Source organism: Euprymna scolopes, chromosome 33 (genome assembly GCF_053919585.1).
Source record: "Euprymna scolopes isolate OS-2025 chromosome 33, ASM5391958v1, whole genome shotgun sequence".
NCBI lineage: Eukaryota > Metazoa > Mollusca > Cephalopoda > Sepiida > Sepiolidae > Euprymna > Euprymna scolopes.
The window spans coordinates 48,096,303-48,116,294 of NC_136514.1; the positions used below are offsets into that span (position 1 = coordinate 48,096,303).

Below are 19,992 nucleotides of genomic sequence, written 5' to 3' on the forward strand. Positions count from 1 at the left end.
TGGCAAGACTCGTTATAACATGACACTCACTACCCTCCTTCAAGTGACGGTTTCTCTCTGGGGTCCATTAGCCCACTCGTTGGTAATTACTGAAGGCCACGAGGCCGTAAAAGGCGATTTTACGACGTCCATCTATCTCTCTATGTAATACTAAAAGTGTGTTAATGATAATATCATTTGCTTGCATGCACCATGGAATTTTGGGGATAGTGGGGTGAGACTAGAAGAGATGGAAATAGGCGGCGTAGCACCAATAGCTTCAAAAATGGCATAGGAGAGTGAGAGGATAGTGGACGTAACTAAATGACGTAAATAAAAAAAAAAAAACGGAAGACTGTAGTAGTAGTAGTAGTAGTAGTAGTAGTAGTAGTAGTAGTAGTAGTAGTAGATTACTTCACATTTATCGGACTCTCTATGCCTGTTTAACAAGTACTATAATAGAGTGGCTCTGATGAACTCACAGCACTTGTGTCCCTCCCCCTTCGACGTTTATACCCCCCCCCGATTACCGGCGAAGCAGCATAACCCCACCCATTCAGTCTCGAGATGCTGGAAAGCGTTTTACCATAATAGTCTTCCCCCCCACTCAGACTACTAGACTTTTGAATTCCCTCCCTGTCTTCTGCTTTCCGTGACTGTACTAACCTACAGAAAATTAAATGTAATAGAACAGACACTTCACTGCTCAACTCACCACGATCCTCTGTTAGATATGATCCAAAAGAGTAGTTCCTCTGTGTCCAAGTGGCAATATGCCTTGTCTGTGGTGAAAGAGAGTAAAAAACGAGAGCTCGTCAGTTCAACTCAGTGCCCATTACTGAACGCCCACGTGATATTCAACAATAGTCTCATCCCACATTAACCTCGACCTTGGATCATATCCAGTCCTTCTAGGGAAGTAGATGAATAGGAGGAAATCTATTCTCTCTGGAGACAGAAGAATGCCAATCTACCAATCATCCATGGTAAAATCGATTTTGAGTTCATTGTTTTTGAAAAGACTGTATTGGTTATTGTCAATAGGAATAATCAATGCAGGGAAATATCGGCGAGTCCATTTTGAGATTGGCGAGGTGGGTTGGTTGGTTGGTTGGTTGGTTGGTTGGTAGGCGGAAAATGAGGGGAAATGCATTCATCTTAGAAGCGGAAGAAAGTAAAGGAAAAGTGGAGTGCCATTTTTTGATGAAGGGTCACGTGTCTGACATTATGTCAGCCGGAGCTTTTCAATGAACAAAAGAAATCCATCTCTCTTCTTCCATCTTTCCCTTTTCTCTCCATACTTCTCCATGTCTTTCTCTATTTCCTCTCACCCCACCTACCTCTCCTCCTTTTTCCACTCTCTTTTCTATATCCCTTTCTTTCCCTCTCCTCATCTTTTCGCCTTCCGTCTCTTCTCCATTCATCTCTCTCTCTCTCTTCTCTTTCTTCCTCTCTTCGCTCTCGCCATTTATCTTTTCTCTGTCCCCCTTTCTTCACTTTCTCTCCCCCCTCGTTCACCTGCCCTTTCTTCTGTTCTCCTCCACCTCTCTCTCTCTCCCTCTCTCTCTCTCTCTCTCTCTTTTGTCTATCGCGTTCTATCTGTTTTTCTCTCTTCTCTCTCTCCCTTTATCAGCCTCCCTTCTTTCTCTTTACCTCTCTTATTTCCTTGTGTTTACTCTCTTTCTTTTTCCCTCTTATGTCTTATTTTATTACATTTTCACCCCAAACAAGACACATTGCCACTTAGACGTAGGGAACTACTATCAGGGACATAATCTACATGGGGTACTATGTAGGGAGTTGAGCAGCAAGATTTCTGTTCACATTACACTTGAACTTCTGCATATCAGTACAGTTGGGGAAGCAGGGACCTGGAAGGGAGTTCCAAAGACTAGCAGTTCTGGAGTAGAAACTACTGGAATAGGAAGCTGTCTTACATCTAGGGATCTCTACTAGGGGTGCGACTTAGCTGCTTGTCGGTTTTGTCGGGGGTATTTACGTCGAGGGAGTACAAGGGCTTGAAGTTCGTCGGAGAATTCACTTGTAGAACAGACAGAGCGATGCAACATGTCGTCGATGGGACAGAGGCTGAAGCTTGGATGACAGTTCAGGACCTATGCGGTTTGCGACTCTCTTTTGAATCTTGTCTAGGAGCGAGAGACTAGTAGCAGATGCACCAGCCCAAATGTGACAACAATACTCCATACATGGGCGAATGGTGGCCTAATAGAGGATACTTTCAGGCATTAGTAGTTTTCTAGCACGGTAGAGAGAGCCTACCTTCTTCGCAACAGTCCTGGCAATGCTCTCAACTGTGGAACTCTCTTCTTTTTGCCTGTTTCTCACCTGACTACAACTTGGATGTCTTCAAGTCCAACATAAACAAATTCCTGACAAACCGCCCTCTTAAGTAAGACACTATATCAAATCTCCAATTGTACACGCAATAACCCTTATCTTTGAGTGGCCTCCGGGCCTTGATAAATGGTGACCTCCATGTAAAAAAAAAAAATGTTGCAACTCATGGTCACTGTGAATGTTAGACCGGGGAGTTTAAAAGAAGTACTTTCAGGTAATGAGTTTTTGGCCATTGCTATTGGTGGTGGAGAAGGTTTCTTGTAATTATTGAAGGAAACAAGTTTTATCTCCATATATCTCTCTCGCTTTCTCGCTTACCTCTCCCTTCCTCTTTAGTTCCTCACTCCCTTCTCGTTCTCTCTCCATTTCTTTAAATCTTCTCTAATCTCTCGTCATCTCTTTCTGCCTCCCCCCTCTGTCATTCCCTCTCTCATTACTCTATTCCTCTCTCTGGTGTCTAACTCTGTCCCGTGGGGAGGCATTGTAAATAGGTACTCTATTCCTCTCTCGTTTTTATCTCTCTCGTCTACATCTATACATCGTCTCTCTCTCCCCCCTCTCTCTCATCGTCTGTGCCCTTTTCTCCCTCTCTCTCCTTACCTGTTTCATCTCTCTCTCCTTTTCTCCTTCATTAATCTTAATCTATTTCCTTACATCTCTCTCATGTCTTCATTCCCCTTCTCTCTCTTTCTCCTTACCTCTCCCACTTCTCTCCCCTCATCTTATTTCCCTCCGTCTCTCGCCCTTCTCTCTCCCCTTTATCTCCCTCTCTCTCTCTCTTTCTCTTCCCCTCTCTCATCTCTCTGCATCTATCCACCTTCTTTCTTCCTTTCTCTCTTCACTTTTTCCTTCCCCGTTCTAATCTTTCTCCGTCTCTTTCTTTTCTCTCTTTTCTTTTACTCCCTCTCCCTTTCGCGTATTGTCTTTCTCTCTAACAACTAATATTTATATTATCACTTCTAATTCGTCTGCGCATGTTTGTTTTCTCGCCACAACGTGACTTACGTATTATTATTTACTATTAAGCAATTATTTATTGAAATAAAAAAAAATGGCTGTTTAAAAAACAATCTAATTGCGAACTTATATTCACAATAATGAATGTCTTTTCCAATTTTACAAATGGCTGGTCTGTTAGGAATGGCAAAATTGTTAAGCAACTCCTTGGGTGTCTAAAGTCAAGGTAATTGACCCGATATCCAAGATGTCCGAAAAGTTTAAATAAAAAAAAAAAACATCCGAAACTTGAGATAAACAAACAAACAAACATACAAACAAATATACAACAACAACAACAATATTTGGATGCGAAGACTAATACACACGAGCTAAAGACGCTAACCAGTCATAGAAAATGCAATAGACGTATAACAAAAAAAGATAAAGGAACGCCACATGAAAAAAAAAAAAGAAAATTAAAACTGTATAATCGCAAGTTTACTTACTGCCCCCTACCCCCCCCCCAAAAAAAGATACTGTTTGAATCACCTGACTCTACATAGTCGAGAAGGTTCGGGGAGGATGAAAAGAGCGAAAAGAGAAAACACTGACATGGCCTTTACTAGATAAGAGCAAAGAGGACTGAGATCTCGGGAAGGCTTATTGCCACCAAAATTCTAGTGATGGCCAATGGTTATTGTTAGCGAGAATTCAATGGTAAACGGCTATTGTGATGATGCAAATTCATTTGCAAAGAGGGAGAGAGTACAGGAATTATGGGGGGGATTTGTTGTCACCCAGACTCTAAGGAACATCACCGATTGTTGTCAGTGAGCAATCTCTGACGATGACGTGTGTGAGAACTCCTAGTAAGTACAAATAATAATACACTGCACCCAGAGGATGACGGTAACCACGGAGGAGGAAGAGGACTAGTTAGTATAAAATACTGTGTGAATGATACAAAAAATGAACTAGAAAATTACATAACGCAAAACATAAAGCATAAATAGAGCAAGAGAAACCGTAAAATGAATCAGATAAATAACAGAAAGGCAGGAAATAAGACGAGAAAAAATGGGAAGAGAAACAGCTACATGGACGATTCATGAGGATGACAATATATGAGACTTATGAAAGTACGCGGACATGGCTACGAAAAGGACACCGAAACAGAGAAACTGAACCACTGCTATCAGACACACAAAATAACGCGATTAGAACCAACTATATCAAAGTTAAGATCGACAAAACACAAGAAAACAGCAAATGTAAACTGTGAATAAATAGACGAAATGATAAACCACATAATAAGTGAATGCAACAAACTAACCCCAAAAAAGAATATAAGAATAGACACGACCAGATGGAGAAGGCAGTACACTGAAACTATGCAAACAACTGCATCTTGAACACCCAGACAAATGGTACAAACATAAACACAAACGAGTAGCAGTATTTGGAAACAGAAATCATGGAACATGGTTGTATAACCCCATTCAAGTAAGGAGATCAAGTCTCATCAGAGTTAACAAGAAAGAAAATTTCTGCCACATCACAGACCACAGGGCGAATATCATGGCGAAGGAGAAGCGAAGCAAATACACGGAACTGACTAGAAAGCTGAAAGGAATATGGAACATAAAAGAAGTCAGGATAACACCAATAATCGTAGGAGCACTAGGAACGACCCCGAAAACTTCAAAAAATGAATAGGAGAAATTGGAATCTAGAGGATAGCTGGAAAAATTAACGGATTGCAATAAACAAAACGACTGAAATATTATTGAAAATACTGGAATGCAGAGATTAATACATGTCAGCTACATGTGAGTTACATGTGAGTCGGCCACATGTAAGCAGCAACGGAAGTGAAACGGAAATCTGGAGGAATACCATGTGGAACAAAGAAAACTAAAACTATATAATCGTAAATTAACCCCGCCATCAAAAACATTGTAGAACTACCATCAAATAGCACAATAACAAGTATAAAAGGGTCGAGGAGAATGGAAAGATCTTGAGAAGGATAATTAACACCCACATTCCAGTGATGAATAATGTTCATTGCCAGTGACAAATCAATAGCAAGCTGCTGTTGCGATAATGGATATTTATTTGCAAAAGTTATCGAAAAGCTGGTGAAACACTGGGAAATCTGGGGAAATTTGTTTTCACCCAGACTCCAGGGTAAACCACCGGTTGTTGTCAGTGAGCAATCTCCGATGGTTACCTTTGTGAGACCACCTAGTGTGTACAAAGAAGAAGAAGAAGAAGAAGAAGAAGAAGAAGAAGAAGAAGAAGAAGAATCGAGTGGATAACGGAGCTCCAACAAAACAATTACTTGTTCAGCTTTTCCAAGCGGGCTTACCTTGTACTGGTGTCCGTTTGGGACAGTCTATACACACTTCCGGTGTTACCATTCCATCTGTACTATTCGATTCATCTGAAATAAAAGGAGACATTGAAAACCGGAAATGACGTTTATCATTAAATAACTCATTTATCCTGAAATATTGAATAATACTTTATACAAGGATTTAACAATAGAACACTCAAGGAAGCCTCCAGTCTTGACAGACTATGGATACTCACTATAAGGGTACCTGCGCGTGAAATTTTTGTGGTAAGAATTGCGCAATCTCCAACCACACCTCTCCTGAGTCGACATTGTTGAATACCAGTGGCAAGTGGAGGTTCAGGACGACTGGAAACAATGTCGAGATAAGCGGAAAGCACATACAGCGCCTAGAATTCCCAAATGGTCACCCATCTAGTACTATCCAGGCTTAACGTTGCTTAACTTCGGTGATCTGACGAGACCCTGCTTGTCAACGTGATTATGCTATATATATATATATATATATATATATATATATATATATATATATATATATATATATATATATATATATTCTATAGCTATATATATATATATATATATATATATATATATATATATATATATATATATATATATATATATGGCAGATGCACCGGCTCAAATGTGACAACAATACTCACTCCATACATAGGTGAATGGTGGCCTTATAGAGGTACAGAATACTGTCAAGTGTAAGTAACTTTCTAGCATGGTAGAGAGAGCCCACCTTCCTCACAGCAGCAGCAGAGGCTATGCTCTCAATGTATCTGTTCCAGCTCATGTTCCCTGTGAACGTTAAGCCGACAAGTTTAGACGAAGGACTTTCAGGTACTGTATCTCTAGCGATAGGTATGGCTAGATATACAATAGAGATACAGTCCGTCGTAGAATACAATACCGCGGGGTTGCTTGCCAGCTGACTATAATATTGTTGTTTTCAAATTTTATTAAGTTCTTATTGAGCTGTCCTCCTAAATGGTAACGTTTAATGCTTCCTAGGCTAAGCTCGTTTCCTTTAAGAATTACAAGAAACCTTCCCAAACACCAATGTCACTAAATCTAGTATTGAGTTGATTGCGAGAAAGAATCTGTGTACACATTAAAAAAGTTTTTTTTTTTATGTTAAATATTATGGCATGAGGGGTCATTTCGAGTTAATATTTATTTCATTTTAAGCATCTAAACACAAGAACTACACAATTTAAATATATATATATAAATTGATTGAAAACTAACATGGCCGATATGAAGCGTCTACAAGTCGGTCATGTTAGTCTTTAATCAATACTAGACTACCCGTGACCCGTTGGGTCAGTATGTTATATTAGCTATGGAATTTATGTATGATCGTGACACTTGTGACATAAAAAAAAATAGGGTTTTTTTTTTTTTTACATAACAGAAACATTTCTATGAAAGTATATTAAAATGAAAAAAGAATATAGATAGATTTCTATGAGTCGTTCTGTTTATTATAATTGATTATTTTGGAAAAAACAATTTACAGTTACTGAATTCTAAGTGGTTGGCCATACTTATAGGTAAATGTGCACTGAACAGATACCATAATACTTATTATAGTTAAATTCAAATTTTGATATATCTGCTTTTTTTTTTACATCGTTCATTTCTGTATTACGTTTAAGTTATTTTAAACCCCACTCTGCTCATGTTAAATAATAATTTCGTCATAATAACGTTCATATTTCAGTGCGCAGGTCATGCGCGCATGAGCAACCGGATGTAAACCGGAAAGTGGGTTACATATATCGTTACAAGATCATTTGAGTTTTATAATTATATAGATTTATATATTTAAATCATGTATTTCTCGTGTTTAGATGCTTAAAATAAAATAAATTTTAACTCGAAATAACTCCTAAATATTTATTAGAATTTATGTCCCCCCTGTCTGTCTGTCTGTCTGTCTGTCTGTCTGTACTATGCTACTGTCTGTTTATTACATTGACGAGTCATTTTCTTGTCTCTTTCGGCTGACAGGATTTTCGGTCCCTGCTGCTTTAGGGTCACATGAGATCGCTTATAAAAACCCTCGCATGAATGTGCCCTGCCTCTTTTTCGCCCTTTTTTTTATTCAGCAGCAGGATGAAACTGAGGCTCGGTGATATAAGACGGCAGTCACAGAAACCCAGTCCCTTTCTTAACATGATCGACCTGAACTGAAGACTATTCGTGACAACCCCGATACAGTAGTTACAAGTTAGCCATCATTTATCAGCGAATTCCTATTTGAATTGCAACCAAGTCCGATACGAAAAGAGTCAAAATTGAGGAAGGCTCACGTGCAAGTTGTTATTCGAACTTTTCAATTCCAGATAAGTTTTCGTGAAGCACGTTTTTCGCAAATCTTCTTTTCCGTACAATTAACTTTTTCTTTTATCATCCATTTGTTCACCCAGTAAAATTGCTTTAAATAGTGTACACATTTGTCGTGCTCTTTCTAGCAAACCAACTATCGCTATATTCTGTTTCAGAGATTATCCTCGATTTGTTAGCGGATTCTAACGCGTAAATTGAACTAAATTCAAATGGCTTAAATTAATCTCAATATATTAAACATGAAACTTTTTTTTAATAATTACACATATTTTTTTGCGCAATCAACTCAATACTACATTTAATGAAATTACCTAAAGTGTGAATGTATGGATTATAAATGCACTATGAACTAGAATACCTAGAACAAGAAATAGTGGAGAAGTGGTTAACGAACAGAACGTAAACTTATGTGTTCGAATTCAATTCGTTTTATAGAAACATGTTCATTATACCTACGCCTTGTGTCCAACTTTCTGAGGACGAGGAGGTAAATAAAAAACATTATTAAAGCATTTAATTCAGGACATCAATTAATATGGAATAAAATGTCCATGTTATTTAAACCATTAAGTTGTATATATGTTTACGGTGTCTACATGTCAGATGCAAATTAGATGACAATGTTGACATAGTTCTGGATTGGTATTTTCTCCTCGGAAGTGGGGCGAAACTGTCAATTCGTTAGTTACAATTGAGGACATTATTTTCGGAAGTTATTATAGTAAAAAACAGGGGCGAATTATGTTTCTGGGTTGATGCGATGAGGATTGATTATACTGCAATAATCCGTAGAGTAGTGAATAAAATACTTGGTAAGAATTCAGTTATAGGTTAGACCCTTCTGGAGGTTGAAGGTTCAATTCTCAGTGCGGGCGACACTTAAAAATACAATTGTTAATTACTTAAGACTTCTACCCAGTCATGGTTGACAGAATAAGAGCCTATCTTTGTTTTATCGTTATTTCCATGGCAGGTGCTCGTCTAAGCTCCAATCTCTGGTCCCCCCCCCTCGCCAATCTTTCACGAAAAACACCCGTCTAGCTGAATCCACTGTGAAAAACTTTCCCCACTCTTTACCTGTGCCTAAATCAAAACGTAGATTCCATCAACAAAGCTTCTTTCTTAGAACTGCACGCCTGTGGAACTCTGTTCCGTCTGCCTGCTTCCCATCTGACTACAACCTGGATGTCTTCAAGTCCAACGTTAACAAATTCCTAATGAACCGCCCCCTTAAGTAAACACTTCATCAAATCTCCACACTAACGTAATGTACTTGCAATAACCCTTATCCCTGAGTGGCTTCCGGACCTTGATAAGTGGTGACCACGGGGTAAAAAAAAAGAGCATGATAACTCCGTAGATTAAATAAAGGTTTCCGTTTGAAAATCCGTGCAGATTCCAGAGTTCGACAAAACGTTTCCCGAGTTCGACAGAAAGATTCTCGAGTTCGCAAAAAAAAAAAAAAAATAAAACAGATTCCAAACTGAAACGTTGTTAAAATAACACTCAAAATGAGAACAGTAGTCGGAAAAATCCAAATAATACGAACAAGGGGCGTCCCATCCAAGCTCTCCAAATAAAAGGAATATGAAATTGTATTTGAGTAGAATAAAGGTTAAGAAAATACAACTATAGTGACATTAGTAATTAAATACAATGAAAAAATATATTACGTTTAGGTGTCATGCAGATGTAGCCAAGCCTATAATAACAAGACGCTCTCCGCCAAAGTCCAGTTCTGGTGTGAATGAGGACACAATTTCGATCGCTGTCTTGCGAAACAACACCGGTCACATAACTTGCATGCCCTTCGTTGGCTGTGTTTCCGTGCATAAAATTCTCGAAATTCACCGGACTTCCATCTACCCAGGATAAAGTACCTGTAATCAAGATGGTAAAAGATTGTAAAGAGTGTATGTATATGTGAGGCTTATGTGTACCCTGTAGAAAGTACAGAAAATCTGTATAAAATCGAAAACAGTATTCTTATGTAAAACTTACGGGGGAGGACGTGCAGCATTTCCAAAATTTTAGGATATACCGTTAATGGTTCTAAGAAGGTATAACTCCCCCTTTATTACTTTAAATATATCTTATTATTACCATCCTATTTTTACGAAATTTCAATCACATGTATAAAATTTTCTGAGGAAAATAATGAAAATAGTTTCGAATCTTTAAATGGATCTTATAGGGCAATTTGGTAAAGTGCAACGCTGGGTTTTTATTTTCTAATTAGTTTTGAGTTTAGATATCTGTTGATCGCTATTATATATAGTATATATGATCTATAGAAGAGAAAATATAAAAGAGAACGAAAGAATATATGTAGTTTTTACACAAATTATTACCAAAGGAGTAAAGTAAATTAAAAACAATAAACAATTAAATAAAAAAATTAAACCGCACAAAATAATTATAGAGAGTTTCGGTTTTCTATGCTGGTTTATAGATCCGACCAACAAATAAACACAAACGTAGATTAGATATGGACCTACTTTGAATAAGAGGTTCAAACCTCGAAATATTAGAAAAAAAATCTTAATAAACATATGACATATTTTTTCTTCGCCTTCAGGCAAAGATCACAGTGTAGTATCTGTTCTGATGCTACACTTCACCTTTTCTGTCCTCAGTCAGTGGAGGAGTAATCCTTCATCACTGAGACATTTTTTTATTCCTGTTCCCATCCAGAATGCCCCATTTTAGGGAGATGGATTTATCCCACATTAAAAACCGATCCTGTGCCTAACTCTGCCCTCTGGGGACGTAAGTAAATAGGAACGTATGACATACGCCTGAAGATGTAATAAAAAAGGGTAAGCAGAAAATAAAAGAATATCATAAAATTATATATTGTCTGTTGATACCTAACTCAGAGATCCTTTGAATTCAACCGGTCTCCACAACTTCATATTTAATTTCACAACCTTCTAAACCCCAAACGCTTTTAGACAATACGCACAATGCTTCAAGCAAACTACTACATTCTGTTTATAAACAAAAGAAAAAGATTTTATGTATGGCTGTTTATCTATCTGTGCGCGTTTCACAATTTCGCATTCAGTGCGTATTAACAACTTGTACAAATTATATATCAGCACACCCAGCGCCATGCAAACCAGTGCCCGATATATATATATATATATATATATATATATATATATATATATATATATATATATATATATATATATATATATATATATATATATATATATATAAATGTACCAGTCGGAGTATTTTTTATTTTAGACTCTTATTTTAGATCTGGTTCGCTATTTTTACCCAAAGTATCTCTATTCAACACTAATTATCCAACAAACGCACATGGTGTTCATGCATCGTAGTGAAACTATCAGAAACTGCAACAACCAAAATATTATATATATATATATATATATATATATATATATATAATATTTTGGTTATTTTTTCAGTAAACAACATTGTAACTCTTGAATACCTGCAACCTGAAAATATATCTATACTAGCATGGGTGCCCGGCGTTGCCCGGGTATTTGAAGATGTATGTTGAGCAAAAAAAAAAAGTGGTCAATTTTTTTACATTTAACCCCCATTATTACCCCTTAAAATTTATTGTTTTTGGCTCAAATCAAGTTATTAAGTTAGATCCATCTCCAAGGAACCTATATCTAAAATTTCAAGTGTTTAGACCCAAAATTGTCGGAGGAGTTTTGTAGAGTTCTCAAAAGTCAAATCGTTGAACTTTGACCCTTAACAGCCAAATTACTGGCCGAAAACCAATCACATATTTTCCCAAATTTCAGTGCCCTGTACATCAAATTTCGAGTCTGTAGACTTAAAATTCTCAGGGTTATTGCGTATGGAAATGTACACAGACACACACACACACACACACACACTTTAATTTTATATATATACTAGCATTTCAGCCCGGTGTTGCCCGGGTGTTTGTATGTGTAGGTTGATCAAAAAACAAAAAAAGTGGTAGTAGGAAGGCAGGCTCGAACCCGTACCGCAAAGGAGGAAAAGAATGGGTTAAAACTAATGTTTGTGCTGTTACGACCACCGCCAAACCGGAAGCGAAAATTTTTAAAATTAAGGCTAGACAATCTAAAGGGGAGGATAACTTTAAAAAATATCGGCGAACAAAGTGACCCCCCCCCCCTGTAGAAAAGTGCCTAGTTGAAGTGGAAGATATTAATGTTTTTAGCCAATTTTTCGTTATTTGTCGTATGAAAGGTCGAACTTTAAAACGATACTGATCTTGGCAAAATCTGTCGCCAATATTGAAAGTTTAAGGCAGACATGCAAACAGACATACATTCATACATTTATATATTGGTAACTAAAAATTTTCGACCCAAACTGATGAAAAAGCTTGCCCTATCTCTGTATACCCTTTATGTAAAATTTCAAATATTTAGGCCAGAAATTGTCTGAGTAATTTGGAAGAGACCGCAGAGGTCAATTTTTTTTTAAAACTTTGACCCTTATTATGACCCCTTAAAATTTATTGTTTTGGGCTCAAATCAAGTTATTAAGTTAGATCCATGTCCAAGGAACCTATATCTAAAATTTTAAGTGCATAGACCCATAATTGTCGGAGGAGTTTGGTAGAGTTCTCAAAGCTCAAATCGTTGAACTTTGACCTTTTAACAGCGAAATTTCTGGCCGAAACCCGATCACATCGATTTTCCCAAATCTCAGTACCTTGTATATCAAATTTCGAGTCTGTAGACTAAAAATTGACAGAGTTATTGCGTAGGGAAATGTACACAGACACACACACATACACAGACACACACACAGACACGTTCACTTTTATAGATAGATAGATAGATAGATAGATAGATAGATAGATAGATAGATAGATAGATAGATAGATAGATAGATTTGTTTAATAAAAAATATATACGTATGCATAAATATATATGAAAACAATTTTGTGTTTGATATAAACTTTTTTCGCAAATATTATTGAAGTATAGATCATATAGAATATCTGCATGATTATAATTACAGGTAATAGTTAACTAAAGATGATTATCCCATTAAAAACCCGAAGCAACTAATAGGGAATTAATTAAAATGAATGTTTAAAGGAATATGCAAATTAGCTAGATCGTTTGCTAGTGAATGCAATTCCACAACCCATATATAAGAAAATTGTATTTTCTTTTTAAATAAATAGTAAAGAAGGTTTTTAATATGAATATCGATACACACAAAAGAAATCCGAATTTGTAGGAGTATACATAGAAGATAGATAGATATCGATAAAAGTGAACGTGTCTGTGTGTGTACATTTCCCTACGCAATAACTCTGCCAATTTTAAGTCTACAGACTCAAAATTTGATATACAGGGTACTGAGATCTGAGAAAATCTTTGTGATCGGGTTTCGGCCAGAAATTTAGCTGTTAAGGGGTCAAAGTTCAACGATTTGACCTTTGAGGACTTTACCAAACTCCTCCGACAATTTTGGGTCTAAACACTGGTGATTTTAGATATAGGTTCCTTGGACATGGATCTAATTTAATAACTTGATTTGAGCCCAAAACAATAAATGTATTGGGGTCATAATAGGGGTCAAAGTTTAAAAAACTTACCTTTTTTTGTTTTTTTTGTTTTGCTTAACATACACCTCCAAACACCCAGGCAACGCCGAGCTGATGAAATGATAGTATATCTATAAAAGTGAACGTGTCTATGTGTGTGCATGTACATTTCCCTACGCAATAACTCTGTCAATTTTAAGTCTACAGACTCGAAATTTGATATACAGGGTACTGAGATCTGAGAAAATCTTTGTAATCCATTTTGGGCCAGAAATTCGGCTGTTAAGGGGTAAAAGTTCAACAATTTGACCTTTGAGAACTCCACTAAACTCCTCCGCCAATTCTGGGCCTAAACACTTGAAATTTTAGATATAGGTTCCTTGGACATGGATCTAACTTAATAACTTGGGTTGAGCCCAAAACAATAAATGTTAAAGAGGTCATAATAGGGGTCAAAGTTTAAAAATTGACCGCTTTTCTTTTTTTTTTCTTTTTTTTTTTTTTTTGCTCAACATATACCTCCAAACACCCTGGCCGAGCTGAAATGCCAGTGTGTGTATATATCTTCATCTTCATGTATATATATATATATATATATATATATATATATATATATATGATGATGATTGCAACGCCTTGTCAGACGAGTGCCACTCCCTCAGACATTTAAAATCAATGAGCCCAAATGTCTGAGCGAGTATCTATACAAATATGATGTTAAAGAGTCTTAGCTTTGTACGACAGCTAAGTCTCTCTCTCGGTTCAAAATGTTGAGATCCAGCAACAAGCAAGAGCAAGATAGCCAGCAACAAATTAAACTGCAGATCAGCTTAATGCGGGTACTGGTCTTCCGCTTTATGGTTTTTTAAATCAGAGATTTGCTTCTCCTAGAAAGGTTGCCTTCACCACGGCTTACGGGAGCCCTCTCTAGCCTAATACACATATACACACACACAAATATACACGGTGCTAGTTGGCCGTTGACTCAGAAAAAGAGTTCATTCGCCCTTTATATGTCAGGTCATGTCATATGCTACTGGTACCATGTAACCCAGTACTACCTGCCTCATGGTCGGGTCACTGGCGACTAAACTGGCTCCCCCACCAGACTTGTTTGGTGAGGAGGGCGGTTAGTCTCCCTGAAGGATTAAAAACAAGACCTTCCAAAGGGCGAATGAACTCTCTCTCTCTCTCTCTCTATATATATATATATATATATATATATATATATATATATATATATATATATATATACATGAAGATGAAGATTTTTTTAAACAACAGATCTATTTAAAAACGATAAAATCGTGCATAAAATTTGACAAGGCTTTGTGGGTTAGTGATAAAATTATAGACTGCGGATTATGTACTCATGGGTTCGAAAAAAAAAAGGTTAAGCTATGTTGAGAACGACTGATAACTAGAAACCACGCGTGCCTGGATAACTGTTATGCACGGAAAATATTTATATATATATATATATATAAATTTTAAATTTATGTTTTTCTGTTACTTACCATCTTTCATGCTTAATCCAATCCAAAAACCTTCGAAATAGGAGTTGGATAATTTTGCGTGCTGCTGCGAAAAGGCAACGTCGGCTATTGAGTGGAAACTGGCCAACTTTGCTCCGATCTGCGTACACTCAAAGTCTGCTTCTGGCCACGACCTGGTTCGGTCTTTTACTATAAGATAGCAATTATCATCAAGACCGAGCCATCCTGTCGGACAAATTCCGTTTACATGAAGCACAATAGGCACATTTTTGTTAGTGGTACCTTTAAAAGAAAATAAATAAATATGTAAATATGTAAATAAATAAATAAATAATAATAATAAACTGAATGAATAAATAAATAGAAAAGAGGCTTGTCTTTTTTCTGTTGTTCTTGGGCATTCGGGCCGGGATCAAAGTGTAGTATCTGTTCCGACAGATACTGCAAGCAAAGACCATATGTGGGGGCGACCCCACATATAAGACCTTGGTCAATGTAGGGACAACCCTTCATACCAATTGTCACTATCCAGCTCCCTTACTCCCCGGGGAGTTGGTCTCCATTTCCCCTTAACTCCTCACATTAAAAATCGGCCTTTTGCCTAATTTGCTCGGTGGGGGAGCAAATAAATACCATCTGTTCCGGCAGATACTGCAATCTATGACTAGCTATGACTAGCTATGACTAGCAAAGACCAGATGTGGGGGCAACCCCACATGCCTGACCTTTAACCAGCTCCCATTTCCCACCTCTCGGGAGCTGGTCCCCTTTTTCCCTTCCCCCTCCCTTCACTCCTCACATTAAAAATTGGCCTTGTGCCTAATTTGCTCGGTGGGGGAGCAAATAAATACCATCTGTTCTGCAGATGCTGCACTTAAGATAATTTGTACCAGTCAATGGAGGGGAAACCCTCTATACTGGGACAATTATTATTTTGGTAACCAGAGTGCCCCCTTTTTGCCTACTTTTAGGGGAGCTGGTTTTTACCCCACATAAAAACGGTCTTGTGCCTAATTTGCTTTTGTGGGGAAGCAAATAAATACAATAAATATGAAAAGGGCATCAGTCTCGACTGATACTAGACAAAATAGCCGGGTCAGGGAGATGGAAGACCAGGGGAGGGGGGAGAAGCACTAGTCAGACCTCAACTAAAGAATTACAAAGAGGATTAGTATCTTGGGGAGGCTGATTTTTATTTTTTTTATTTTTTTTTAATTAAATTTTCACCCCAAACAAGGCATATTGCCACTTTGATGTAGAGGCCTACTATCAGGGAGCTAAGTTCCAGGGGTGCTATGTAGGGAGTTTAGCAGCAAGATGTCTGTTCACATTACACTTGAACTTCTGCATGTCAGTACAGTTGGCGAAGCAGGAAACCGGAAGAGAATTCCAAAGTTCTGCCGTTCTGGGGAAGAAGCTATTAGAGTAAAAGGCTTTCTTACATCTAGGGATCTCAACTGTGTAGGGGTGGGATTTTGCTGCTTATCGGTTTTGTCAAAGGTATTTTCCTCAAAGGGGTCCAAGTGCTTGTAGTTCGTCAGAGCATCCACCATTAACATGCTTGTAAAACAGGCAGAGGGATGCAACATTTCGTCGGTGGGACAGGGGCTGATGTTTAGATGACAATTCAGGACCTATTAGGTTGGTAACTCTCTTTAGAACCTTGTCCAGGAGTGAGAGTCTAGTAGCAGATGCACCAGCCCAAATGTGACAGCAGTACTCCATACATGGGCGAATGGTGGCTTTGTAGAGGTACAGGATACTTTTAGGCGTAAGTAACTTCCTAGCATGATAGAGAGAGCCCACCTTCTTTGCAGCAGCCTTAACAATGATCTGAATCTATCTAGTCCAACTCATGTTTCCCGTGAACGCTAAGCCAAGGAGCTTGAACGAAGTGCTCTCAGGTAAAGTATCTCTAACCATAGCTATTGTTGGTTGGTAACGTTTTATGTAATTATTAAAGGAAACGAGCTTTGTCTTGGCAGCGTTGAACGTTACCATCCATTTATAACCCCTGACTGAAGATCTTCCTCTAGCCACTCAAATCCCAGTGAAGACCACTGGTCGCTACCAGCGAGAAATCAATGGCAAGTGGCTGTTGCGATAATGCAAAATTATTTGCAAAGCATATAGAATAAAGTGTAGCATACTTGGAAGCTGGAGAGACTTGCTGTCACCTACAGTTCAGGAAACACCACAGATTACTATTAGTAAGGAAATGCTGATGATGTCCTGTGTGAGAAATCGTAGTAAGTGCAAATAATAATAATAATAATAATAATAATAATAATAATAATAATAATAATAAATAGTAGAACCCATGGAAATTCAAAGGTATTTGCAAATTATAAGAACACACATCAGTAAGAAACTTATCACATAATCAAACAATTACAATGAGGTTGGACCATGTAGATAAAAAAATTAACTAAATCACAAAGCTCTGGGTCTTCAGGTTCTGATATGTTGCATCAGTTTGTTGAACTGTTCTGATATTATCGTGATCTCGCAGCATTATGATCATTTTATAATTAATCAGAAGGGACGTTTCCAGGGCAGTTTATATTTAATAAGGAGGGGCATTTCCACGGGATCTTATAATTAATCAGAAGGGGCATTTCCAGGGAATTTTATAAGTAATAGTAATAATAATAATATTAATAATAATATTAATAATAATAATATTAATAATAATATTAATGATAATAATATTAATAATAATTATTATTGATAATGATATTAATAATAATATTAATAATAATAATAATAATAATAATAATTATTAATAATAATAATTATAGTAATAGTAATAAAATAATAATAATAATTTTAATAATAATAATTATTAATAATAATAATTATTAATAATAATATTAATAATAATAATAATATTTAATAATAATATTATAATAATAACTATTAATAATAATATTAATAATAATAATTATTAATAATAATATTTATCGTAATAGTAATAAAAATAATAATAGTAATAATAGCAATAGTAATAATAATAGTAGACTTCTACTATTATTATTACTATTGCTATTATTACTATAATAACAATAACAATAATTATTACTATTGCTATTATTACAATAATAACAATAACAATAACAATAATAACAATAAAAAATAATAACAATAAAATAATAATAATAATAATAAAAATAATAATAATAACAATGATAATAACAATAATAAAATAATAACAATAATAAAAAAAAAATAATAATAATAATAATAAAATAATAATAATAATAATAATAATGATAATAATTAATAGAGCCTGTAAAAAGTCTGAAAGGAATATGGAACATGCATAAAGTCAATAGAATACCAATAATTTTAGGAGAATTAGGAACAGTCTTGAAAATCTGGGAAAAAAAGTTGAATTAATTGGAAGACTGAAACTATATAACGGACGATAATGATGAAAGCAATTAAAATCTCAAAGACAAGTCTTGAATGCGGAAACCAACCGAAATACGTTAAAAACTAACCAGCAACATGGTTTCTGCAACAGAAGTAAATCCAAAAGATTGAGGGAACCAAGAAAATTGAAACCGCAAAATTGCAAGTTAACTACGTTTCTCCGCAAAAAAAAAAAAAAAAAAAAAAAAAAAATGGTGGCGTCGGCATAGATAGTTCCAAAGAGTCAATGAAGATGGAAAACTCTAAAACCAGACTTCCGCTGGATGAGTGCACAGAGAACGTGACCCTGAGTAGTCATGTTGCCACCCAAATTCCAGTGAAGACCAATAGTCGTTGTTAGCAAGTAGTCAATGGCAAGCGGCCGTTGTGATAATGAAAAATTACTCGCAAAGGTTATCGAAAGAGGTGGGAAGTACTGGGGGTGGGGACTTGTTGCCAACGCTTCAGTAAACATTACTGTTTCTTGTCAGTGAGTAATCTTGCATGGCAGACCGTTTGAAAGCCTCAAGTGAGTACAAATAATAATATAAATTTTCCCCCAAATTTGTCCGGTCCTGAAAAAGGTTGATATGCCGTAAAACAAAAACAACCAACCAACCAAGTTTGTCCGGATGGAAATTGTTCATATTTTCAACGCTCGCTTTTCTTATAAGCTGTTATTGTTTTTGTCACCGTTATCGGTTTTGTTTTTGAAATCCGCGAGAATCGTCAGCTAGACATGCTAGAAACTGAACAAAGACTCTTGCGCTCAAAGTGATTATCTGTAAGCCGATTTGATAAAAATGTTTTAATTCGGATTTTCTATTTTACTAAGAAAGAGATTGTAACTGTAATCCCCCGAATTGCATCACGTACATATCTTTAGAGAACTTTCCAAATCTGAAAAAGATTTACGTTATTAAATCGCCCAAGCACGGAGTAGTGTTGACACATCTGGGCGGGTGTATCTACTAGTGATGGGACGATTCCAATATTTTTCCCGATTCCGATACAATTACCGATTCCGTAATGTATTTCCGATTCTGATACAATTATCGATTCCGATTCTTTATAAATCTCTAAATATTTAACTATAGAGTTGTTTTCTGTGAATAAAAACAAAATGCATGTTAAATGTGCAGATATTTTCATAAACGTAAAATTACACTTGTGGAGGATGATCAATAGATTTTTGCTTTACTGGTAATTTAAAATCAATAAATATTTATTATTTTATCATTATTACCAGCAATGGAAGATTTTGCTTTAAACAAAATCAAATAAAAAAAGAAAATTAAAAGAATCGTTTTGGCATCGGAAAATAGGCACCAATTCTTTCGAAAATTTGTCAATTTTTCGGATTCCCGATTCTGATTCCGATTAATCGTCCCAACACTAGTATCTACCACTCTTAGATAGGGTGCGCAAAAAGAGTTTCAAATCTAATAGGTCTCGTACTATCAGCTAAGCTAAACCATCTGTCCCCTCTGCCTGTGCAATTTCTTTAATGGACCGTGCTCTGATGAATTCATTGCAAT

The 19,992-nt window shown here is 36.4% G+C and overlaps 1 protein-coding gene across 1 annotated transcript in view; it reads right to left on the bottom strand.

Annotated features, from left to right (window-relative positions):
• Positions 1-19,992, bottom strand: part of LOC145258210 (C-type mannose receptor 2-like) — a 445,837-nt gene that overhangs the window by 1,273 nt on the left and 424,572 nt on the right. The window contains exons 40-42 of the mRNA XM_080116148.1: positions 15,062-15,322; positions 9,673-9,879; positions 5,648-5,722 (exon numbers count right to left, since the gene is read on the bottom strand). Of these exons, the coding sequence (XP_079972274.1) occupies positions 5,648-5,722; positions 9,673-9,879; positions 15,062-15,322 (543 nt within the window). The remainder of the gene's footprint in view (positions 1-5,647; positions 5,723-9,672; positions 9,880-15,061; positions 15,323-19,992) is intronic.